Source organism: Micromys minutus, assembly GCF_963924665.1.
Source record: "Micromys minutus genome assembly, chromosome: 18".
Taxonomy (NCBI): Eukaryota; Metazoa; Chordata; class Mammalia; order Rodentia; family Muridae; genus Micromys; species Micromys minutus.
The window spans coordinates 15,348,923-15,375,815 of NC_137953.1; the positions used below are offsets into that span (position 1 = coordinate 15,348,923).

Here is a 26,893-nt window from a genome sequence, read left to right on the forward strand (position 1 = left end):
ATTAAATAATTTTCACCAGTATTTTGAATATGTAGATGATTTAAATTCAAATAATTATTATTTTAATGTTTGCACAGGAGACTGATTATCAAAAGCTCCTTTACTTAAGATGAAAATTTCTAATGCTACCCAGATAAAAATAAAACAAAACTTTGATTGTTCATCTTGAACAGTATTTGGTTTTAAGCATAACATGTACAGAAAATGTAAACTTAAACTCTGCTATAAGATGTTTAAGAAATTATATTTTAAACGCAGTCACAAGTATTTCTAAACATTCCAAGATATTATTTACTCTTTTAGGTTTTATTTTTACAGAAAAATAAAACCACAAAATTATTACCAGAGCTGAAGATTCTCATAACTCTACAGCCTAAAGGTGCAGTTATTTGAAATATGTAAGCTTATGTAATGTTTGGTTTCTTTTCACATTACCTATATTGGAAATACTGTATGTTTGTGTTTAACAATGTCAATATAATATATGGGGACAGATTTTTTTAAATGACAGACAGGCAATATTAGTTTTCTATGGAAAATCAAAATAGAACCTATTTTTTTTCTTCTTGAGGAGAAAAATTACATACATGGGAGAAAAGAGCCTGGTCCCCAATAGAAGGGCCATCAGTTGAAGAGAGCGGTATTACTTTCTGACACTTTAAAGCATTGTCCCTTTTATTAGGGATAATGCAATACCATGGGATTCGTAGGTATTACAGTAAAGTATGTATGAACACAAACCAAAATACACACACTGCATGGTGACTGAACAACTGTGGGGTAAAACTGTAGTCTAACTCAGGTAATTAAGAAGTCACTTACATCTTAGCAGCTTGTTTAGACCTGAACAAATTTTCAGAGAGTATAGTAGTAATTTTTAAATGATGTAATAAAACTCTGCTGTGTTATCTTATTTTGTTGAATGAATGACAAAGAAGCGAGTTGCTTCACTTACCTGCTGTAATACTAATATATTCTGAAACATATAATACACATATATGCATAGAAAACTTAAAAGGATCATATATTTCCCATTAGGGTGACAGCATTTACTCTGTATCATTGATATGTATTTGCAAAACATTTTAACACTGCGAACACTAGAAGTTTCATGATCAGTCATGGGAAAAGTTTTATACTCTATTACTGTGATGCTGGTGAGCTTCTATTCAAGGCCTCTTTGTGACGTCAATCAATTGGAGGTAGGAGCTTATCAATGAAGTGCTTGACATCCATCATTTCTCACTTTATATCCTGTTCACTGTCCCATTTCCGGTCACATTCTGCCCCCTCAACAAAACTGCTGGTATGAGCTGCGCATCAGGCCTTCATAGATTTTGAAGGTTACATTGGCTGGATTTACCAATGCCTTTAGTCTTTCAACAGAAAGAGAACCAAACATTAGGGGAACTAAAGGGTCACAATCTCCATGGCATTGGAGCAGAGAAATATCTCGGTTAGCACTATTGATAGGCCCCTGTGTAAACGAAGCCCGAAGTGGAAGCCAGCAACTGAGTGCAGTGACACCAGCCAGTTTCTGCTGTGTGGTGAGAGCGGTGTATAAAGACAAGGCGCCTCCCTGAGAAAATCCTCCCAAAATAATCCTGTGAGAAGGAATGCCATTCTTCACTTCTTGATCTATCAAGGATTTTACAGTTTCTGCTGCCTGTTTAATTCCAGATTCATCCTCCTGGGAATCTGGTGAAAGTCCAATAATATCAAACCAAGAAGGCATCGCCATATTCATATTTAATGTGACTGGCATAACAGGCATATGTGGACAGATGTATTTGATGTGGGACCTTTTGATGTGGAAACCTGCAAAGGCTTCTGACCATCCGTGCCCAGAATCTCCCAATCCGTGAAGGAAAATAACCGGGGCGGTGGCCTTCTGGGCGGCGGGCACTACGGCGGGCATCGGGGCGGACACGTTGTGGCCGCACATGTATTGGCTGGTGGACTGCGTGTCGGAAGCGGAAGAGAGCTCGGGCTCCCGGCAGCCGAACGGCGTGCGAGCCCCAATTTTTACCTTTTAAAAGAACTGATAAAAGATAGTTCCATAGATATAAATACAAATAATAGTTTTGATACTTGCTACCTTGCCTCACCTCTCTTTTCACCTTTCTTTCTTCTCCTTTTCCACACAAAGTCTCCTTCATGTTTTCATGTCTAGGGAAGCCTTTTAGTGAATAAATTGGGTGTCATGTGACTGGAGACATTTTTAACAGGGATTATACATCCATAGTCAGAGTGAACCATAGAAATATTTATTCAGGGAAGAGAATACCCATTAGTTATCTAAGTTCAAATGGTCAGCAGTGAAGACATATGCACACAGGTAACATTATACATATACATCATATATATATATATATGTGTGTGTGTGTGTGTGTGTGTGTGTGTGTGTGTACCTATAAAATACATAGATATGAATTATGCATTTACATAAGTATATACATATAACATATATACATATTATACAGTGAATAGGCTAATCAGGTTGTACTTTTGTGTGGTTTTGTGTATGTGATATATATATATATATATATATATATATATATATATATATATATATATATATATATATCTCATAACAAAAACTAGAAAAGGGGACCATAAATATAAAAGAGCAAGGCAAGATATATGGTTGAATTTGGAGAGGAAATAACATAAATGCAATCTCTAAATATATTTTTAAAAATTAGAATCATGTAGGATTATCAAAGGAAAAAGTCTATTTTAATAATCAGTGAAGTAGAGGGTGGGGTCTATTTAGATTGCCACTATCCATCCTTCATATTTTCTGACTAATATATAAGGCAAGTATTGAATAAGGAATTTGATTTATGTCCAACATGACTAAAACCCTACAATACTCTGTATTAATCAAAGTATTTGGGATGTCACTATTTATGACACTATTTAACTGGCTAATTTCCTTTCTCAAAATTTTAGAAAATGACTAATTTAGTATGAATGCATATTTATATCTTTTTTATAAATATATTTAATTTATTTTGTATTTAGTTATTTTATATTCAATTAATATATTTAATATATATGTTGAAAGATTTATGTAGTTTTATATGGCACAATAGTACATCCAAACACTGTCAGAGATAAACACTAATGTGGGAACTATACATAAAAGTATGCTTTACCAATGATAATTTATTAATGATTGTGTATAGAGTGATCCCTACTCATTTGCCAGTGAGGAAGTAGTACTGAAAATACTGTGCAATAGGATGTCAGATCAATTGGTGATAGTTATAACAATTATCACTATATTTTGAGTATTTGATGAAAATAAAGTTTACACCTTCCTGGAATAACTTCAGTCAGACTCGGTCACCTTAGAAATTTTTTTTTTTTTTTTTTTTTTTTTTTTTTTTTTTTTTTTTTACAAATCCAAATATAACATCCTATGACCTTCAGCCTTTTAACTTCTTCATATTCCCGCATTAATTACTCACACGTATTAAGTTCGAAAGATCCCTCAGGATATTTCTTTTTAAACAAGGTGGGTCTGTTTCTTGATAGCTCTGAAAGCAGGAACTCTAAGTCTACTGCAAGGTTGTTTTCTCTCCAAGCTTCTGTTGAACTTTCTCTATGTCCTGACATCATTCTCCTTTTTATAGGTCTAAGGCCTAAAATCTTGTTTAAGTGAATAAGTGGGAATGTTTTTATTGAACTAGTGTCCAACCAGAGATTTATTTACTGTTAATTATCTGATTAAATACTGTCTCCAAAGATAGACATAATTTGAGGCCTTGGGCTCAGAATTTAAACATATACATATCAAGAAAAAATATAGGCATATTGAGAGGACCTAACATTTTTAATTTTATAACAGACAAATTTTTATGTTTGGCTTTAAGTTTCAGTTTTTCAAAAACTCAGGCAAGGATTCTCAACAAATCACAAACAATCGGCCATTAATCAGCAACGGCACTGACATCTAGCAGAGAGAGGTAACTAGCCCAAGAACAGAGACAGTTCTCAGAATTTGTCTAAGGCCTGACCAAAACTGATACAATTAATACAGCAAGCAATTAGAAATTTACTAATATAAGTGAAACTTACCCAATCATATTAAAAATGACCTTTCCATTCTTGTAGTTCCTCTAACTGTGCTTAAAAGAAGATTGTGAGCTTCTCTGGTGGTTGCCATTGTGTATGAATGGTTGACTCCTATATGCTGATTGTTTCTGAAAAAGAAATACTCTTTTCTTTTGCATAGTATTTGAGACTGGCATCTTCCTTCAGCAAATCTCTAAAAAAGTTCATAGCACATTTACTCACACATGGAGGAAATAAACCGCTATTGATTAAAAAATGAAGGGCACATGTTGATAATAATATCAAAAATATCAGGGATGGAAAGGTATCAGTAATTAAGGATCCTTGCTTCTCTTACAGAATGATCTGGTTCAGTTTCCAATACACACAGGCAGCTTACAAACAATGATAACTCCATTTTCAGAACATGTTTCCCTCTCTGTCCCTGCACAACCAGGCATACACAGGGTGCATGCACAAGCAAACAGAACATTTAAACACATATAAATAAATTTATGAATGAATAAATAAATAAATATTTTTAATGGGAGAGAGACAATGTAAAGCGATGGAGAGATATTCAGCAGTTGAGTCCATATATATCTTGTAGGCAAATGGAGTACAAATCTAGCATCCACACCAGTTAGGTTCTAATACTCTTGAACTCTGTGTCTGGGTGTTTCTACACAATGTTCTGCTGCCTATAGTCACCCAGACTCATTTCTATAAACAAAAAGGCCGACTATTAAAATGTAAAATCACTATCTTAAAATGAAAAGAGATGTTAAGGAAAAATAAATGGTGGTCACTCTTTAATATATAAAATTATCCAATAAGAAAAAGATATCAAAAATATGAATGAGTATCATGAACATGGTTTTGAAAAAGTGAAGATTTAGAGAAATACATTTTCTATGAAAACATTTTTAAAGGAATTTACATTCTATTGAACTTCTGATGGCAGATGCTTTCCTTTATATAATTTCACTGTTATTTCTGCAGAAACACTAAGTCAGTAGCAAGAATGAGCATGCAAATAGGAAAGATGTGAGTCTGACTCAAGTGCAGTACTGATTCCTGTTCATGTTTCTAAGAGCCGTGTTTGTACTGATGTCCGAAGGAGTCAACATGTGTAGTAGAATATAGTTCACGTGGTAACAAACCTCAGAGAAGTACGATTGGTTTAAGAGTTCTATTATGTAACACTTTGAAATACTTCTAAATAACATCATCAGTAATTGTCACCGAGAGTAGTCAGCAAACATGCGAATACGGTGGGCTCTTTGGCCAAGTTTTTAGTTTAAAAACTTAACATGGTTACTGGCTTGTATTACAGCAGAGGTGGTCTTTAATTAAATCATTTCTTTCATTTGTAAAATAACAGAGTGTTTACTGAAAAATAACCTCTTCATTAAAGTGTTTTAAGTATGAATAAAAGAAAATCAAAGGGCTGGCTGTACAATCCCACCGACAAAACTTTCCACCCTAAATTTATCCTGTCTAAGAGAAATGCAAGGAAAAAGATGGAGCAGAGACTGAAGAAATAGCCAACCAATAACTGGCCCAATTTGAAACCCATCCATTGTGCAAGCAACAATTTTAACCACTATGAATAATACTCCTTTATGCTTACAGACTGGAGTTTAGCATGGCTCTTCTCTGAAAAGCTCCACACAGCAGCTGGCTGAAACAGATACAGAGACCCATAAGCAAACATTGGATATTTAAGGACTCATATGGAATAATTGAAGAAAGAACAGAGGACTCCCAAGTGGATATGAACTCTAGAGAAAGACCAACAAAGTCAACTAACTTAGACCTTTGGAGGTTTCCAGAGTCTGAACCACCAACCCAAAAGCATACACAGGCTTGACCTAGGTCCCTCTCATAAGTAGCTGTTGTGCAAACGGTCTTCATTTGGATTTCTTTACTGGAGCAAGTGCTGTCCCTAAAGCTGTTGCCAGTCTGCTGAATCCACCCCTTTCCCTAATTGGGCTGCCTTGTCTGCCCTCACTGGGAAAGGATGTACTTAGACCTGCAGAGACTTGATGTGCCAATGTGGGGGAATACTCAGGGGGGATGGAGTTGCACCTGCTCAGAGGAGAAGAGTGTGGAAGAAAGGAGGTACTTTGTGAAGGACCAGGAGTTGGAGCATCAACTGAAATGTAAAGTGAATAAATAAATTAATGGAAAAAATAATTAAAGCATAAGAGATACTGTGTTTGTTCTCTTACATGGAATTTAAAAAGTTTATCTGCATTAGGAATACAAACTCTTGAGACAAAGAAGTATGGTAAGTTAGGGATAAATCAAAATTGGGAAGTGTTCACCAAATAGGATAAGACAAAAGGACTGAGGTCTAAATCACTGTAGAATGGCTGGAGCTTACAGTGAAATAGTAAATATTTCATAAATGATTAGAAGCAAGAGATGTAAGTCTACAAACAGGATGAAACAGAAATTACAATGATTACTCTGATTTGATGAGTATGTGCTCGAACCTCTATTTTAATACTATGTTCTGTTCTATAGTTCTGGACAATTGTTCTGTCAGTTACAACTTTTGAACATTTTGGAGAGGAGGAAATGCTAACTCTGTTATTATTACACAACATAATCAGTGTTACAATGCCCCATAGATATATCTAACTAAATCAATAATAGTAATACCACTCAGGATATAGAAAACACACAGCTTTCTACAGTCACTTTATAAGAGGAGTTGTTGCCCTATTTAGTAAATTCTAGATTAAAATCTCTGCTCTTGCTTTTGCATATTTAAGATATTTAAACATCATTTATGTCAATCCTAATTTAAAAAACAAAGGAAAACAAATAACAACACCAAACCAAAACCCATTAATTTCATCATCATTCGTAGTCAACATTTCTAATATGTACAATTTCCCCGAGGCTTGTTAGCAACTGCAAAGGCCTGAGACATTTACTCTGCAAATTAAGAAGTAAGCCTGCCACAGCTTCATGGACTCCAGCAAATTTGTCCTGTTTACTCTTGGGACACAGACAGCCAGTTGGTAGTCTCAGGGGTCGCACATTTGCATTCCCTCCAATGAATCCCAAGTTCAGAAAACCAGAGTTATTTATAATGCATAACACAAAATTCTATTTGACCTTTCCATGGGATGGGAACATTTGGCTTGCTTTATTGTAGCAAGTAAACAGATCTGCCCCCGGTTCAAAGAAAAGTACTAACCTCTGTCTTCCAGAAGATTTTATTCTGCAAACATCCACAGAAATATGGCCTGGATCAAAAGAAGCAAGTGCCTGTACTCACAAAGCATGCAGAAAAGTGAGAAATCATTACCAGTTTCCCAACAAATCTCATTTTCATGAAGCATATAATTTTACATCAAAGCTGTGATACCATCTATAGTTTGAATTAGGCAAGGTTATAAATGAACTTTAAGATTATCAAGTGATACATGAAAGAGATTCCATTATTATATTTTGTTCATAAGATCAATAAACACAGGAAGCCATCAGAGTTGTTCCAAATGTATCCAAACTGCATGGAAGTGTGCACATACTATACATAAGTAGTTTCATGAATATGTAATTTATCTTTAAACAGCTACTCTCTTAAGTTAGGCATCAACCCATTCACCAATATGTAAAATTAAATAAATAAATAAACCTTTTCCCATCAGAAATTCATTGTTATAGAGAAAAGCTAACAAAGATTCTTGTGTTTTCAGTAACTAACACAAGATGGGAAATGCTATTTTAGAGGAAGCTACAGCTAAGGAATGGTTTGCAAAGGACAGAGAGTAACCAGCTGTGTTGTTGATGATTCATATTAGATGGAAAAAAATTAGGTGGTCTCAGACTGATTTTATAACCATGGTTCTCTTCTGTAAGTTTTATTTTTCTACCCGAGTTCTCTAACACATCACAGCTATGTGAAAAGATCTGAGAAAGAAATTTCTTCTCAATGTTTCATCAGCCAGCAACTGAATGGATAGCAAGAAAATCTATTACAAGAAAAGTGAAAAACTTAGCTGGACAGACTGAACTCCCCGTTTTCCATCTGAAGGAGTGAACCCTGGGATATAAATAAAATGAAACCACATCATGAAGAGAAAAAAACAAAACAAAACAAAACAATAAAGCTTAGACAAAAAATTGTAGCAGAGCTGAACACATTTGACTAGAACTACTGCGAGATTAAACAAAAGAAACAGCAATGTGATGAGATTTTCAAAATACATTTTTAAAGTAATGAAAACTGTTACTATCATCTCTACACACAGTAAGTGGTTAGATAAATGTGAAGCCATGGAATTATTAAATAATGTAGTCCACCATTGAAGACTTGACCATGAAAACATCCTCTAAATTTGCTCATACAACACAGTATAGAACTTGAAATAACAGGAACATTTTTTTTTTGCATTGGGATTGTGGATCTCAGCTCTGTAAATTATACAAGTATGATGTTTCTCCTATTTGTGTATAATATTTTGTAAAGCTTCTTATAAAATATTATATGTCACATATTATGTATGTGAAACTATAGAAAGTTTATGTATTTTATGTCTAGCATTTTTTTACAATATATTTAATGAGAAACTGATCATTTCCTGTTATTTCCTTTTATGAGCTCTGTGCTAGGCACTACATACATTGTATTGTTCTTTGGTCATGGGATACATTTAAGTTTCTAGTAAACACTATCCAATCAAAGAAAAATGCCTCTGAAACTCAAAAATTATCTTTTATTCTTTGATTGATATTGAGTCAATGTAAAGCTTGCTTTTATTTCCTCAGATGATGGGATGAGATAAGAGCTATACTCAAGCTATGCAAGTTGGGCTAAACCCACAGAGTTTCTTTCTCTGTTCTAACTATCCTGAAGCCTAGGCCTGGAAGATTTTAGCCTCCTTATAATCTAATTTTCAAAGCTTGTTTCTCTCTGCTTTTGGCAAATTCCTCTGCTTGGCTTCCTAGTAATTTTGGAAGTATGTTCTAATCTCCTGCCTCGTTCTCATGTTCTTACTATGCTCACCTCTACCTGACGTGTTCTCTCTGACATCTGTTTCTGTGAAACTACTAAACCTGCCACATCACACACACACACACAGCACACACCATTCTATCTTTCTCTCAACCTGTTCTTAAGTAAATTCTCCCTCCAGTTCTGTTCTCATGTGAGTTGGGAATATCTTATCACTGACCAATTCCATCAAATCTTTATTTGTCACTTTCTCTGCCCCTCAATTAGACATCATTATCAAACTTGCATGCTTCCTTCTACAAACTAACCTTACCTTCATTTGTAGGGATTAAAGGTGTATGCTAAGGGTGAGTCTGTATTCAAGCCAGATCATACTATAATTCAGGGTAGATTTGTCTTCTGGCTTGATCATAATATACCTAGAAGAACTCTGGTTATGATCCCTTAACAAAGCAACCATGGTGCTGATTTCAATTCTCTAGAAATAGCTTAACTTACTCACCTCATAATTAGGTATATTAACTATAAGCTGTACATATTTAACCAAGTTCACAACTTGATGCTACTCCTGCTATTTTCATCCACCTATGCCCTCTTACCTGGAAACTTCCTTTGCCACAGGTTTATAACTGTATTTGTTAAAGAAATAGCTTTCTTTCTCTGAGAATAAAGAAAGCAGGAGGGTGAGGGGGGAGGTGAGAGGAGAAAGACGGAATGTCAGAGAGGAGGGAGGAGAACCTGTAATGTGATAATTAATAAAAATATGTTATTTTAAAAAAGCATATAACAAGAAGCATACTATCTTCAAACACTTTTAAAAAATAAAATGCAATGTGTTAGGATGATAGCTATTGGTGAGCTGGTTGTCTGTTCCATATGAGGCTCTGCATTTAGTCTTTAGTCCTCAAGGGAAAGCATGAGGTATGGCCAGTGTTTATTCATTTTACTGCAGGAAAGACAAACGTAGGTAGATATTTGAGGCTCCTTGATCAGCCTGTACTAAGTGTGAAGTTTGGAGCTGATTGAGAAACTCTGTCAAATAAAAATAATAAAACCCTGAGAGCCTCTAACATCAAGAAGAATGCATGAGGCCATCCTCCTTCCTCCAAACAGGCACATTACTACAAGTACATGCACTTGTGGATACACTCATGAAAAGGTAAGAACAGGATCAAAAGAATCCACGATTCTTCAATTTCTAAAGTACTGACCAGTTTTTTACTTAACTCATTTAGGTAAAATTCTTTCAAAACAAGAAAAATAAAACAGATAAAGAGGAAGAAGAGGCATGAATGTGAATATGACATCCATTTTCAGAACAGAGTCTTAATACCTTGAAAAAATTAGAATAAGATTTTCCTATAGAGATAGGAGGAGCTGGAATTTGGAAGATCAATAGTTGGCAAAGGGTGGCTTACTAATACATTGTTACCCACAGATAAAAAGTTTCCTTCGGTCAATTGCTTTGACAATACTTGACTTAGCCCATTGGATTACATGATCACATTTTCTCCAAGTACAACAATTTAAAACATGGCTTTATGGTTTTGATTCAAATACCTTTAAATCGGTGAATAAATTTGAAGTATATCTGAAAATGCATCAGTATTGTCATGGAAATATAGTAATTAATTCTAAATTGATTTTTATTACAACAAATGTTTCATTTATCAAGTTAAATAGATTGCTTATCAGATGAGGAAGAAATAAAAGGGGTAATTAGTAGTCTTCTGGAAAGACTTAGCAAAGCCTATTTAATTATAATTTTAGGTCCTGGGAATAAGATTGGTGTTTATGACCAAGTAACAAATCTTTGTAACAATTGATCATTTAGATTCCCATATCAATAAAACCAAAGACAAAAGTGTACATGACAGCCAATTTGAACAATTTAAAATATATTTGTGAAAAATTCGTATTTATAGAATATACTTTCAAAAAGTTTAAAGAACTGATTAATACTACTGACTACAATGCAGGATTTACATTTATCTCCACATTTAAATTAAGCAATTTCCACTATTCACATGTATAATGAATAAGGTTAGGAATAATTTGTAGTAGTAAGCAATATTCACTGTGGGACGCATGAATAAAAAGCTTCTTCCTTCTTCAAACTTAGAAATATCAATATTACTGCTTTACTGAATTTGTATGTACTATAATTAATATTAAGTGTAAACATTGCAAAATTGTATAGAATTAATACAATAGTCAATTATATTTTATTATGTATGATCATAAATGCAGAATATGAGCACATATACATAGTATATGACTTTTAATAAAAAATAAAATTGGGAATTGAGATCATACAAAAGAATTATTTTCTTTCTTTTCAAACCTGATGTTTGATTTCACGTAATACACCATACAAATAAGCATATTTCTCAAAAATAACCCAAGTTTTAGAGTTTACCACAAATTTATTTATAAAACTTTTAAATATTTATAAAACATCAAATTCATGTGTATAAATGAGTGTACACATAAACTTTTCTAAGAATATAGTGGAGAATAGTCAAGAACTGGATAGGTAGTTCAATGTTAAAAAGCTCATACTATTATTGCAGATGGCATACATTTGGTTTCCAGTGCAATTGTAACTTCATATAACCCTTTTTTAGCAGTCTAACACCTTCTACACATACAAACACACACACACACACACACACACACACACACACACACACACGTAATTAAAAATTTAAGAAAATTCAAACAAAACTTTGGAAGTCATACTTACTTACCAATAAAATTCTATATGGCAAAAAATTCATTTGCCCATATATTCATTATAAAAGAAAATGTAATATTAGAGATAAAAATAATAGTCTCATTATGATGTAAGAAAAGGAAATATTTTGTATAGAGACCAAAAGAAAAATAACAGGAAGATAAATAGAAAAAAACATTATGATGAAAATGATGAGCTACAATTTAAGAGAAAATAAACAGCATGCATGTGATAAACAAAGAAAAAATTTAAATTAGAAAAGGGACCTATATTGGTGATATACAAATACCTATAAGCCTGTGAATAATACACTAAAAAGCCTGAAACAGGCACTTTTAAAGAAATCAGCACACACGCTGTGAGTAAATATTTTTTCTAGAAATAATTTTAGTTAGAAATTAAAACTCAAAATATAAAAATTCAGTCATAAAATTGACACTTCTAATTGCTGAGAATTATAAACAATAGTTAAAAGTGAACATATATAAAACTCAGTGGTGCCTTAAATTAGAAGTATTTAGTGTTTTAACTTCTAATTATAGTTCTTTACCAATTTCCCATTTGTATAAAGTTCAAAACAATGAAGATTTTTTTTAAACCAATATTGTTATGGTCCTAGAGAATTATATCAACATGAAATGCAAGAAATCATGTCACAAAGAGTTGGAACATGGCCACATTAAAATCTTTGTTGTTTAAATGGCTCTATCATTTATAATCTTGCCAACATTTATTTATGAGCAACATGATTTAGTGGCAAATAAAATATTGACTACTGACAATAAGGTACTGAGTGTTTAAATTAAACACTGAGAGACAGAGCTGGCTGGAGAAGAAGGACAGTAGCTGAGAGCATTTGTTGTTTTTGCCTAGGAACAAGGAGCAATTCTCATTTCCAGCTGATTTGAGGCTCTTTTCTGGCCACCAGAGACACCTGTATGTATGAAAACACATAAGTGCATGTAGACATAGACATCAGGAACAAATCTTAGTATTTTAAAAGGAAGAAGTAAAGCTAACATAAAACATTCTGGTGCTGGCTCAGAAGAAGATTGCTCAGTGGGTTTCCACCCATCCATGGGAATATGAATTTGAATCCCTACAACCCATGTAGAACCTGGATGCCTCCAAGCACTCTCTATAAGCCCAGTGTACCCAAACACATACTGAAGGTAGAGTTATACTGTGAAACTCATTCTCAGAAGCATACAGTCAGCTACCCTAGCACACACTGCAGAAAACATACAAAGAGACCCCATCTCAGAAAAAGCAAAATGTGAAGACTGATATCTGAAGTTGTCCTCTGATGACAAAATGCACACCATGCATATATGTACCATCACATGCTCAATTGTGTGCATACAGAGGTTTTACATTCTCACACACACACACACACACACACACACACACACACACATACACACACACTTTTTCAATGAATTTTTCTATGTCTAACAAACAACAAAACAAATTACTTATGTTTGTGAGAAACAAAGTAATTTTAAAAATTCAAACAAATAAAAGAACTTAACTGCCCTACTCTCTGTGGTCCTGCAATAACTAGCAGCATTCTGGAAGGCTCTCTTGGTAAGTTGTAGATCACATTCTTCCTCCTGAGTCATTGATCTTCTATCAGGTGCCAGTTCTTCTTATATTAAGTCCACCAGGATGATCTCATCACTTCTAAAGGTCTTGAGTTCCATACTATTACCCAGACATCTAAGACTTCATGTAGATATTTTAGGAGTAAAACAAGTTATCCCATTGTAGGTTCTGACCTTTGAGTGGTGAACTTTTATAAACACAATGAACTACACTTTTACACTCATGCACAAAGGGCATGCCATGGAAGTGTGGGGCGCTGCCCCACATGCCATTGCAAGATGGCGCTGGTTTCCGTTAAAGAACAACGGTAAATAACCAGAGCATGCCCGCCTAAAGCCTAGCCACGCTCCTAGACCCGGGTGCTCGCTTCTGACATCACATTGCATGATTTGGTCCTAGCCCATCAGGAGGCGCCACGTCTGAGGCGAGACAAAACCCTTATATAAGGGGAGGGTTTGGTGCACTCAGTGTCTCCGCTTTGTATAGCTTTGGCTCTCCCTCTCAAGAGTTATTAAAGCTTGCTACAGAAGGATCCTGTGTGTGCCGCGTCGTTCTTGCGGGCGAGACGACTTGCGCGGGACATGTGGTGCCGAAACCCGGGAAAATTTTGACCAGACCATCGTCCGCACCTCCGGAGACCCCCCGTGGTGGGGTGGATTCAGAACTGTAGCGCAGACTACGCTTCAGAAAGGTATGTCAGATTTTTCTCCTCTCTCTCATTTATTGGGTCTCTCCGGTTCGTTAGTAGGTCTCCCAGAGGGGATAGTTGGACTTGTTCTTGTTCTTTTGTTCTTTATCCTCACCTCCTACCTCTGTGAACATCGGGTAAAAAACTGCCTGGAGGATGAGGCCTGCGAGGAGGTTAAAAGAGAGGGACAGATGGTCCTAGAAACTGTGCAAGATGGCATGTCAGAATCTGAACGTAGTGAGAGGATGGGTGCGCGCGCCAAAACATATCCCCCTAGACATATAAGTGAAAAAGGCCCTCCCGCAGACCCGAAGATAGGGCGGGAGAGAAGACTGGGCCCCAGGCCCGTTTCACCTGATAGAGGGTCCGACTCATGGTGGGAACCTGTTGCCCGGCCTCGTTTTAAGACAGGCCTCATTTATCCAACACAAGAACTTGCGGCGCTTCGCGTCAGCACCCCTAGAGATTCCTCTGAAGAGGAGGATGAAAGGTTAGATGCAGAAGAGGAAGCAGATCTAGAAAAAGAAGCTGCACGATATGAAGGAGAAAGATATCACCCTGATGAGTGGTGGCACAGGAACCTTGCGACCAACCGGGCGCCGCGTTCAGGGCCTGAACCACGAGCTCAAGTAAAGGCTTCCCCCCGGCCAGCCTCGGTGGCCCCTACGGCCCCGCTGGCTCCGCCGCCCTACGAGACCCGCCCCAAGGCTGTTTCGCGCCTTACAGACAAAGTCCGCCATCAGCTCAGCTTTGCTTTCCCGGTTTTTGAGAGTCCTGACAATGCCAGAGTTTATGCCCCTGTTGAATTTAACCAATTAAAAGAGCTTGCAAAATCAATAAGGGAATATGGTCCCAATGCCAATTTCACAATCATGCAGTTGGAGCGACTGGCATTAAATGCCTTAACACCCGCTGATTGGCAAACCATCGCTAAGGCTGCCCTCCCTAGTATGGGTCAGTATATGGAATGGAAGGCATTGTGGCATGAGGCAGCGCAAAGTCAGGCGCGGGCTAATGCTTCCGCGCTTACAGCTGAACAAAGGGATTGGAGCTTTGACCTTCTTACCGGGCAGGGCCGCTTTTCGGCAGATCAGGCAAATTATCCATGGGGAGCCTACGCCCAGGTGTCTGGTACGGCCATCAGGGCGTGGAAGGCGTTAAATAAGAAAGGGGAAGGAGGCAACCAGCTCACAAAAATTCTCCAAGGCCCCCAAGAACCTTTTTCGGACTATGTGGCACGAATAATGGATGCCGCGGGCAAAATTTTTGGAGACCCTGATGCCGTGGGTTCTTTTCTAGAACAGTTAATTTATGAACAAGCCTCCCAAGAATGCAAAAATGCCATAGCCCCTAGAAAAAATAAGGGCCTACAAGATTGGCTTAGAATCTGTAGAGACATTGGCAGCCCTTTGAGTAATACAGGACTTGCTGCCGCCATCCTACAGGCGCAGAGGCGGCCTCCCCCTACTGGGCGAGAACGCACTTGCTTTAATTGCAAAATGCCTGGACATCTGGCAAGAGACTGTCAAGAGCTAAAGAAAGAACGTAAGGCTCCTACATTGTGCTCCAGATGTCAAAAGGGTTATCATACGGCCAATCAATGTAGATCGGTCAGAGATTTGAGGGGCAACCTCTTACCACCCCTTCAAAACTCAGCCAATGAGGAGCCAAAAAACGGGCCAGTGGGCCCCCGGTTCCGGGGCCCGCAAAAATACGGAACTCCGTTTGTCAAGGCCCAATCTCTATCCAAGGGGAGCCCGCAGCCGGACACTCAAGAATGGACTTGCGAGCCGCCTCCTCAATCTTATTAATGCCTCAGATGGGGGTGTGCCCAGTCCCTGCACAACCACTACACCCCCCTTTGCCCAAAGATACGGTGGGCCTGATTATTGGCCGTGGTGCACTTACTGCCCGCGGACTAATTGTTTACCCAGGAATTATTGATAATCAACATGTCCCTGAGATTCAAATTTTGTGTGCAAGCCCCCAGGGGGTATTTTCTGTACAAAAGGGGGACCGTATAGCTCAAGTTTTACTGCTCCCCGCCCCCGGAGAACCTATACAAAAGAGTAAAAACCAGATGGGGTCCTCTGGGACAGACTCAGCCTACTTAACATTAACCTTAGGAACTCGCCCACGCCTGACATTAACCATTTGTGGCAAAAGCTTCGAGGGCATTTTAGATACAGGGGCAGACAAGAGCATCATTTCTTCCCATTGGTGGCCAAAAAGATGGCCCCTCACTAAGTCATCTCATTCCCTTCAAGGGCTAGGGTATCAATCCAGTCCAGACATGAGCACTGAAGCCCTGGTCTGGAAAACGGCTGAAGGAGAAACGGGGACATTTACCCCATATGTGTTGCCATTGCCAGTTAACCTCTGGGGTCGAGATGTTATGACTGACTTAGGGCTAACTCTTACAAATGAGTATTTGCCCCATGTGAGAGACATGATGGAAAAACATGGATATCAAGAGGGATCTGGTTTAGGAAAATATGAACAAGGAGACCCATGCCCCGTTTCTCCACGGGCACACACTGATAAAACAGGTCTGGGTTTTTCCTAGGTGCCACTGGGGCAACACGACCCATTCCGTGGAATACAGAGGATCCGGTGTGGGTTCCCCAGTGGCCTCTTACCTCTGAAAAATTAACGGCAGCAATAGACATTGTAGAAAACCAACTTGCTCAGGGAAACATCGAGCCCTCTACTTCCCCGTGGAATACCCCCATATTCGTCATCAGAAAAAGATCTGGAAAATGGCGTCTCCTCCATGATCTGAGGGCCATTAATAAACAAATGTCCCTGCTGGGGCCGGTGCAGAGAGGACTGCCTCTATTGTCAGCCCTCCCTCGGGGGTGGCAAATACTTATTATTGACATAAGAGATTGCTTTTTCTCCATCCCTCTTCATGAGGCGGACAGACCTTGCTTTGTGTTCAGCCTCCCTTCAATTAATCATGCAGAACCGGACCGGCGATATCAATGGAAGGTTTTGCCGCAGGGCATGGCTAATAGCCCTACCATATGCCAGTTGTATGTTAGTCAGGCCCTCCTGCCAATACGAAAGCTCTTTCCACAAATAATGCTCATCCATTACATGGATGATGTGCTGCTCTGCCACAAAGATCTGGTCTTATTACATAAAGCATTCCCAATCTTGCAGCAAACTTTGCAAGATTGGGGGCTGCAGATAGCCACTGAGAAGGTTCAGATTGCAGACTCAGGGTCTTTCTTGGGAGCACATATATTGCCACAAAGTATTCGGCCACAAAAACTCCAGATTAGGAGAGATCATCTTAAAACTTTAAATGATTTCCAAAAGCTGCTTGGAGACATTAATTGGCTTCGGCCCTTTCTTAAGATACCCTCAGCCGAGCTTAAGCCTCTTTTTGACATTTTGGAGGGGGACAGCCATATTACCTCCCCCCGGAGCTTAAATCCTCTAGCACTGCAGGCCCTTAATAAGGTCGAAGAAGCCTTGACACAGGCTCATCTGGTAAGAATAGACTACGCCCTACCCGTTTGGGTCTGCGTCTTAAGCACCAGGATGTTGCCTACAGCCGTCATATGGCAAAATGGGCCTCTGTGTTGGATACATCCCCAAGCCTCTCCTGCCAAGATTATTGATTGGTATCCCTCAGCGGTCGCTCGGTTAGCCTTAAAAGGCATTAAGCTGATGTTTGAGTATTTTGGCCTCGAACCTGACACCATAGTACTCCCTTATACCCCACAGCAGGTTCAAATTTTGGCCGCTGCCTCCAATGATTGGGCGGTGTTATGTTCCATTTTCTCTGGAAAGTTTGACAACCACCTCCCCAAACACCCCATCCTTCAGTTTGCTGCAGCTCATCCATTGGTTTTTCCCAAAGTCACCCGGGACCATCCGCTCCCAGACGGGCTCGTCGTTTATACAGATGGCTCCAAAAATGGAACGGGAGCCTATATAGTCAATGGTGTGCCCCATACTAGACAATATCCTGAGTCTTCACCACAAGTGGTTGAATGTATGATTGTCTTGGAAGTTTTTCAACAGTTTGCCTGCTCGCTCAATATTGTCTCAGATTCACTGTATGTAGTTAATGCTGTGCGGCTCTTAGAGGTTGCAGGCATGATAAAGCCCTCTAGTAGGGTGGCCCTTATCCTAGAACAGATCCGGGCTCTTCTACTACAAAGAACACGCCCTTTTTACATTGTCCACATACGGGCGCACTCTGGCCTTCCTGGCCCAATGGCTGAAGGCAATGATTTGGCCGATCGTTCCACTAAGATTATTGCAGCAGCCTTGTCTCCCTCACTTGAGGCGGCCAGAGACTTTCATAACAAATTTCATGTCACATCAGAAACCCTTCGCAGGCGCTTCTCTTTGACCCGGAAGGAGGCTCGGGACATTGTGACCCAGTGTAATAACTGTTGCCAGTTTCTGCCGGTCCCTCGCCTTGGCGTCAACCCTCGGGGGTTTTCCCCATTGCAAATCTGGCAGATGGATGTTACCCATATTCCGTCCTTTGGCAAGCTACAATTTGTACATGTCTCTGTTGATACATGTTCAGGTGTTTTGTCTGCCACCCCACTCTCTGGAGAAAAGGCATCTCATGTAATTCAGCATTGCCTTGAAGCATGGAGCACCTGGGGAAAGCCTCTGTGCCTAAAGACTGACAATGGCCCAGCTTATACTTCTCAAAAGTTCAGGCAGTTCTGCGCTCAGATGCAAGTGACTCACATTACTGGGTTGCCTTATAACCCACAAGGACAGGGCATCGTTGAGCGTGCCCATAAAACCCTTAAGTCCTACTTAATTAAACAAAAGGGGGGTATTATGGATGATTTACCCCATGGCCCGAGAGTGGCGCTCTCTATGGCTCTCTTTACATTGAATTTTCTAAATTTGGATGATGAGGGCCGGAGTGCTGCTGACAGGCACTGCTCCAAGCCAAAAAGGCCAAAAGAAATGGTAAAATGGAAAGATGTCCTATCTAACAAATGGAGAGGCCCGGATCCTATCCTTATAAGATCCAGGGGAGCTGTTTGTGTTTTCCCACAGACTGAAGAAAATCCACTCTGGGTCCCAGAGCGATTAACACACACAATCACCCAGGAAGATGACTGTCCTCCGGCTTCTGCTGATGACAACGCTGGCGGGAATGTCTGCTCATGAGTATCGATGGGGGATAATGTCAACTTTCCCTTTTCCCATGCCGGTGATGTATAATGCCCAAATTTTCCCTCGGTTCTTTACTACGGATAGAGAACTAGGTTTGCCCTTTCTTCCCTGGGATTCACAGATAGAAAGGGTCATAGACAATAGAACTCATTATCTCCCTGGGAGCTTATGTTTTGTCCTTAATTCAACAACCCCTGGGTGCCTGGGGCTGCATGTTCAGTCTGTGTCTAATATTGTTAATGGTTGGGATAATAAGACCCATTGGGGCCAGATCTTCTATACAGAGCTTACTGGAACCTGGCCCCACTCAAGCTATTCAGAAAACTTAAAGCAGCCAAAGTTAGCCCCGTTTTGCCGAGCAAAAAAAGACATGCGCCATATCTTACCCTGGTCGGGGTGCCAGTCGCGCATGGTAGGCGAGGTTGGCCCATATTTTTCCCTGTCCCCGCTCTTGTCAGATAACACAGGAAATGTAGTTAGCCTTAATGGTAAAGAGACTTTGGAATTTCAGCCCTGATTGTGGGCATCATTGCTGCCACAGCCGTGGCTGCCTCTGTAACTGCTTCTGCCCTGGCGTTGTCCGGCACAGTACAAGCCGCAGCCACCATTAATGAACTTTCCTCCACTGTAACTACAGCCATGGAGGCTGGGCATTTGGCTTATACCCAAATCCAAGGAGGACTACTGATAGTCAACCAGCGTATAGATCTGGTGCAAGAACAGATAGATGTACTGTGGCAGATTGCTCAACTGGGGTGTGAAAACCACCTGCCCGGACTGTGTGTGACCTCGGTCCAATATGAAAAATTTACTAAAGCTGCTAATCTTTCTAAAACTTTGTCTCAGCACATTTTGCAGAACTGGTCGGTGGAGTTTGACCAGACCCTGAGAGAACTTCGCACGGCCATCCTGCAGATTAACTCCACATGCCTTGATTTATCGCTGACCGAAGGATTCGTCCCCTGGATTTCATCTGCGCTGTCCTACTTTAAGGAATGGGTGGGGGTGGGTTTGTTCGGGGTTTTGTTTAGCCTTGGACTTGTGTTTATTCTTTGGTTGCTTTGCAAATTTTACAATCAAACAAAAAGAGATAAGATGATGATGACTCAGGCGCTTGTCGCCCTAGAACAGGGAGCTTCGGCAGGCGTTTGGCTCGCGGCTCTGAAACAGTAGGCAGCCGGTCGCCGGCCTGATAGCTCTTGCACCCTCTGTGTCCTTAGACACACTGCACGAGGATGAGTGTCAGGCTTGAGCAGCCCAAGAGGGTTGTAGAGCAAAGGGCATCGCACAGAGAAGTCGCCCCCACCTTCTCTGGGAGACAAGCCTTCTTGCAGAGGGTTGCCTGCCCCAGTGTCCCTCCCTCACAAAACGGCAGAGAGACCGGTCAGGGCCCTGTTAGGGTAACGTCAACAACCCTGACGGGGTGCTTGTACATAGTCTTGACCGCACGCAACTAATTGTGCGCCATGATCATTCGAGGAGAATGGCCTCTATCTCCACCCTCCATTCTTTGGGTGTCCGGCTGGCCTTGTAATAAATAATAAAGGGGGAGATGTGGGGCGCCGCCCCACATGCCATTGCAAGATGGCGCTGGTTTCCATTAAGGAACAATGGTAAATAACCAGAGCATGCCCGCCTAAAGCCTAGCCACACTCCTAGACCCGGGTGCTCGCTTCTGACATCACATTGCATGATTTGGCCCTAGCCCATCAGGAGGCGCCACGTCCGAGGCGAGACAAAACCCCTATATAAGGGGAGGGTTTGGTGCACTCAGTGTCTCCGCTTTGTATAGCTTTGGCTCTCCCTCTTAAGAGTTATTAAAGCTTGCTACAGAAGGATCCTGTGTGTGCCGCGTCGTTCTTGCGGGCGAGATGACTTGCGCGGGACATGGAAGGAACTAGATTTTCAAAGGCTGAGGGGAATTTTCTCTTTGCCCTTTGTATTTCTCGTCAGAAAGAATTTTTTAGGGATAAACCCTTTTTAACACTTAAGAAGTGATTGGAATAAAGAAAATAGCTCCTAAGTTTTGGCTGGAGGGTGACCTTTGGTGTACTCTCATATCTCACTGTCCCTGTTCACATTCAATCCTAAATCTGAGCAGGCAGCTGGAGATAAATAAACACTTTAGCTTTCAAACTCCATATAGCCACTCTGCCAACATTATCGGTGGCAGTGGTGGACTTGCGGTCATTTAGTCATTTTATTCTTTATCAGAAGTCTGCATCACAATTGCAGAACATGTGCTTTCCATGAGGGACTTTTTGAACTCTCTACTTTACAAAATCTAAACTACCTTCCTGTAAGGTCTAGGAAAGTCTTGATGACCATATCCATTAATTAGGAATAGGTGCAGGGTTCCTGTTTATTACATAATGGGTAGCTTTTATGGTTGTTCTTGCGTTTTTGAAAAGCTTCCTAGCCTCTGAATTCCAGCACCTGTAATCCTTTCTAACTGCCTCAGCACTGGCCAAGAGATAGTGCCATTCACTCCAAACAGCACCAGCATTGATTTTGAAATAAAAGGTTCCCTATGGGATTCAAAGATTTTACAGTGACGCAGTAGTTCTAGTTCTTTGAGTTCATTGAGTGCTTTTTTTGTTTCCTCTTTAAAAGCTTCTGATTCTTTTTGCTTTTCCTCCCGTTCTTGTTTAAGTATCTCTATCAGCGTCTTGAGGTATGATTTCAGGTCTGTGTCTTCTTTTTCTGGAGTGTCTGGCATTCCAATGTTTGCTGTTATGGGAGAGCTGGGTTCTGGTGTTGCCAGGTTGTCTTGGTTTCTTTGGGATATACTCTTTCGCTTTCCTCTTGCCATCTTGTTATCAGTGATATGTTCTCTCCTTTCCCTTGTATCTGGTCTGTGTCTCTGGATCTCCACTGGTCCAGGTGGCAGATGGGCCAAGCCCTGTTCTGCACCCCAAATTCGCCGGGTAGAAACAGAGGTTCCAATGCTGTGTCCTTGGTCCCTGGATCAGGCAGGGCAGGGGCACGCTTTCCGTGTGCACTCTGCAGAGATCTCTCTGCTCCCTGGCTGTCCAGATCTCCTACTTACCAGTCTTTAAAACTTTAGGGACTGCTGGTCTTGGTGGCAGATTGGCCGAGCCCAAAGTCTCCGGGACAAATACATTTTTAAGGTTGTAATTAAGTATTTGTGGATGTATATATATATATATATATATATATATATATATATATATATATATATATATATATATAAACATTTGTATATATGTAACACCAATATAGGAAAAGAGGCTATTAATTTGAGAGGATAGGAGAGAGACTAGGAGGGGCTGTAGGGAGGAATGGGAGATGTGATACAGTTCTATTTTAATTAAAAAATATGTATTTTGTTGAACTGCACACAGTCTATGAGTTGTTTCTTGGGTGTTCAGAGCTTTCTGGGGTTTGTATCCCATTGTCAGTAACTGCATATTATGTCTGTTGTTTTGTGACTGGGTGATTTCACTCAGGGTGATATTCTCTAGATGCATCCATTTTCTTAAGAATTTTGTTAAGTCATTGTTTCTGATAGCTGAGTAGTACTCCATTGTGTAAATGTACCACAATTTTTGTATCCATTCATCTACAGAAGGACATATGGGTTCCTTCCAGCTTCTGGTTATTATAAATAGAGCTGCTAAGAACATTGTGGTGCATGTGTCTTTGCTTTATGTTGGAGGTTCTCTGGGGTATATGCTCATAAGTGGAATAACTGGGTCTTCAGGAAGTACTATGTCCAATTTTCTGAGGAATCGCCAGACTGATTTTCAAAGTGGTTGTATAGCTTACAACCCCACCAACACTGCCTGCTGCCAGTCTGGGGGCAACATCCAAGACAAGAACACCTTTTGCTCTGTGTATTTGATGTAGAACTTCCTGCCAGACAGCCCCATTCAACAACTGTGCTCTCTGCTAATGACTACTCCTTCATTCAAGGTGTCTCCTGGTGAAATCAGCCCCCACCTGCCTACTCATTAATCCCTATCACATCAAACGAAGACATCTTTTATTCGACTTCTTGTTTTCATCAACGATGGCAAAAAGAAAAACAAAGCCACACACTCTCTTCTAAAAAGCGCACAAAAAATATTACACGGGACAATTTATCACTTGTTAAGGACAATCACAAGGACGAACCTAACCAGACAGAATAAGAAGCACCTCTCTTACAGTTGCTCTATGCAATCTCTGTAGTGCTGGTCGACGCATCTCGAAAGGCACGGAGGCGATGCTTTCCAACCATCTCGCTCAGCAGGGACTTTCAGGAAATCAAGATTTCAAAGCAGCATCAAGTTTTTCCTCTCGAATCCCACCGGGTCCCAATACAATTTCCATTTTAATGATGTGCTAGGAAAAAATTAGATCGCATCCTCTAGAAAACTAAACGCTATGGTCACATTGCACGTTCCACACCGAGGAAGGTCTACAAATACATACTTTTTGGAAAACGGGGATTAAAACATTGGAAAAACTAAATCAAAGTAGAGATCCAGGAATAGCTTGTCACAAAACCACAAACACAAAACCGAAAATACCCAAGCACCATTCAGAGCGTGGATGTTCTTCTAGGAAGTACTGATCCCCCCTCTACTTTAGTGCTCGCCAATTTATAGCTTCCTTTGTTTTGGCGTATTTTTTAAGCCACACTTCTTGTCACACAAAACTCTTCAAGGCATTTGCTTCTCATCAGTCAGTCTACATGCCGAAACTAAGGACAGGATCCGAAAATGTGGGTATCCTTTCAAGGGCCTCCTAAGTTTGTGTCTATGTGACTTTGGCTGTGCATTTCATTTGACTCCATCTTTTCGTTTGCTTTTGCTGTTTTAAATTTGTATTTCATTTTTCACACCAGATTCCCGTGTCCTCATTAAAGATGGCGAGGCCTCGCATCACAGCGCAGCTCTTTGCTTTGTCCTTTCATAAGTCCGTAGCAACTGCCGAGAATTCTGGTCTGCAAGGCATGTGTGAAATCTGCTTTGTTGCCCTCTGTGATTTGTTCTGCTTAACCTTTTTCATTTGTCTTATTAACACACCCTGAGGTGGCCACGTGAAAAATGTCTCTGACGCTGTTTTCTGACTGTAGAGCTGAACATTCTATGTAAGTGGCCGCTCCGATCTGCTTGGCCATGTTGGTCCCCTGATCATGTGACACAGGAGTCTGCCTGTGATTTGAGAGTCCCACTAATGTGCTGACATCTATCCTCAGATCAGACTTGCAGAAAACCAACGGCATCTTGGTATTAGGACAGAACTCCTGGATTTCACCTTTCCACTTTTTAAAGACACTGTCCAGACACTATGGTCTACTGATGTCAAAGCAAATGAGCATCAGAATCTGGGTGAGAGAGGGGACGGGCGTTGTCCTAGTAAGGCGAACCTTAAGTGTCCCAGAGGCTCAACTCTATTCTTTGTGTGTCGATTTCAAGACTGGCAGTGTAATTCTCAAACACCATAGGGATGCAATTTTCGGGGAAGCAGTCCTTTGCGAGGAGGTGGAGCAGCGCGATTTTCCCACACTGGCTGTTGCCCACTACTACTATCTTGCCTTTCACTTTCTGATTAGGATCCATTATAGATTTACTGGATAATTTCTGGCTGGCTCTTCTCTCCTTTACTGATGTTGCCTTATTTTCTCTTGGGAACAGGAATTTTCTCTTTAGAAGAAAAAAAATATACTTCTCTCTATAAAAAGCAGATATAAAAATAAATCGTAAGGCCAGAGGGAATCCCTTAAGCGCAGCGGAGTGGAAGAGGAGAGGCAGCGGCTCTTTACTGCTCTCCAAGTTTTTTGCCTGACTCCGTGCCTCTCTTCCCAAGTCCAATTCTGATCCCTCTGCCGTTCGGTTCATTCTTAAGTCCTGTAACAATAATACATATAGATTCTGAAACAGGTTTTCAGTTCTAGGCATTAGAATTAATATCATTGAGTTCTTTTCATATTAGGATAAGGAAAATATCCTATAAGTTCATCTGAGGCCAAAATTATAATAGTCTGCACATTTTTTCTGTGTGTCAACACAAGATTGGCTAAAATATACTCTGTAAAATCATGATCTCATTGTGACCATTGTCCCACCATCACTCACTGCGTTTGCCATTAACCTCAAACTTACTGAGAGACTTCCCAAATCAGGCACTGTCAGTCCTATGTTGGTCTGTGTGCAAAAGCTATTTTATCATCTTCCACAATGATGAGCATTTAGGCCCTGTGCATTTCAGACTTTCTACCATTCAAAATCACAGGGTGTCTGTAGAGGGTTCTCTCTGAGTTATGCAAGTCACACCCTTGTCTCAGGCCTGCTGTCTGTATGTGCATTTGAAGATGGCATGTCTATCCCATTAATATTCTTTCACCACCTACCAATGGACTTATTTTTTATCTTCTTTTCAATCACTTGCAGTTTTTATCTGACTGAGGTTACTATCTCTTCTTTAATGTGGGAAAGGAGATTTAGTTTCCTTGAGGAAGGGAAAAAATGAATGTTAGGAAAGTTTTTGATGTCATATAAAAGATAATATATGTTCATGCTATAGAAAGTATTCAAGGGGAGTCAGAAGTGTGTGTACATATATTCATCTTAGAAGGAATCTTGCTGTACTCCTTTATTGCATAAACTTTCATCTTGGGTTGCTGACAATCTTCTTTTTCTTTTGTCTCAGCCTCCCAAATGTTCAGATTGTAGGCATCAATCACCCAACAGGGTACAAGTATGATTATTAAAACCACAGTATGCGGCAAGTTAAGAACAATAATATTATAGGAAAAATATCTTAGGATGAGGGATAGTAATGTCATCTTAAATAGTTCTTACCACATGGCTTACTATCACAAGTACTACGTCCAATAAAATCTCATTAGATTGGAAGTGACTGTTACTTACCTGCATACACATACATACATATAAATACATATAGGTGTATATATAGTGACATTCTAGTTATATTTTGATTATGTGCCCAAATTAAAACATACTTGAAGGGGTCTTGGAACTAACATTGTTATTACAGGTTACCTCTAGGAGGCGCCATGAACTGTAGATTTCTGCAGGGGATTTGGGAGATTGGAGAAGAGTAGAGAGATTGTTGAACTTTAAGGCCTCCCAGGATATGTCTACAGCACATAGGTTCAGCATCAGATACAAGGTCAGTGGTATGTACACATAGCTTTCACTATGTGTAGGTATTTAGACCCATGCCAACAGAAGCAGAGATAGGTTACTCATTTGTTGTACTGGGTACTTACCAGGAATCTTCACTGTTCTACTGACAGTGGATCTAGAACAGAGTTTGCTCTCACCACCATCTATATTCAGAATAAAGATGTGACAAGTTAATACTCTGAACACTGCAGTCCACTTCTGTGTCTCTTTGTGCAATACACACATACTTTAGAGTTCAGCCTGTCAGCCAGTGTCTGAATTAGCAGCTTGTTACTCTACTTAGTATGCTATCCAAAACTCTCTCCTCTTTGTTCAAAAGGCCAGTGAACCTTGCTTAGTTAACTAAACCTGAGAGTCCAGGAGAGCTTTTAGAAGATGACGTGTCCTTAAATCTTTGAGTCAAGTTTAAACAATTATTTTCTACTACTTTTGCCTATCATGAAAGCTTGATTTTAAAGGTGATTTGACATAAAGTGTTGTAAATTTTATGTATGTGTTCATTT

The 26,893-nt window shown here is 39.8% G+C and overlaps 1 protein-coding gene and 1 pseudogene across 2 annotated transcripts; both read right to left on the bottom strand.

The window, feature by feature from the left end:
- Positions 1-1,239: 1,239 nt before the first annotated feature.
- LOC308432525 (acyl-protein thioesterase 1-like) lies at positions 1,240-1,945 on the bottom strand (the record flags this gene model as incomplete). Its single annotated transcript, XM_080932305.1, has 2 exons — positions 1,240-1,241; positions 1,297-1,945. Coding segments are annotated over 2 exons (651 nt in total).
- A 22,121-nt stretch (positions 1,946-24,066) lies between these two features.
- LOC308432391 (rho-related GTP-binding protein RhoE-like) lies at positions 24,067-25,079 on the bottom strand (annotated as a pseudogene). The gene has a single exon. The product of its transcript is annotated as a rho-related GTP-binding protein RhoE-like (transcript).
- Positions 25,080-26,893: the final 1,814 nt, after the last annotated feature.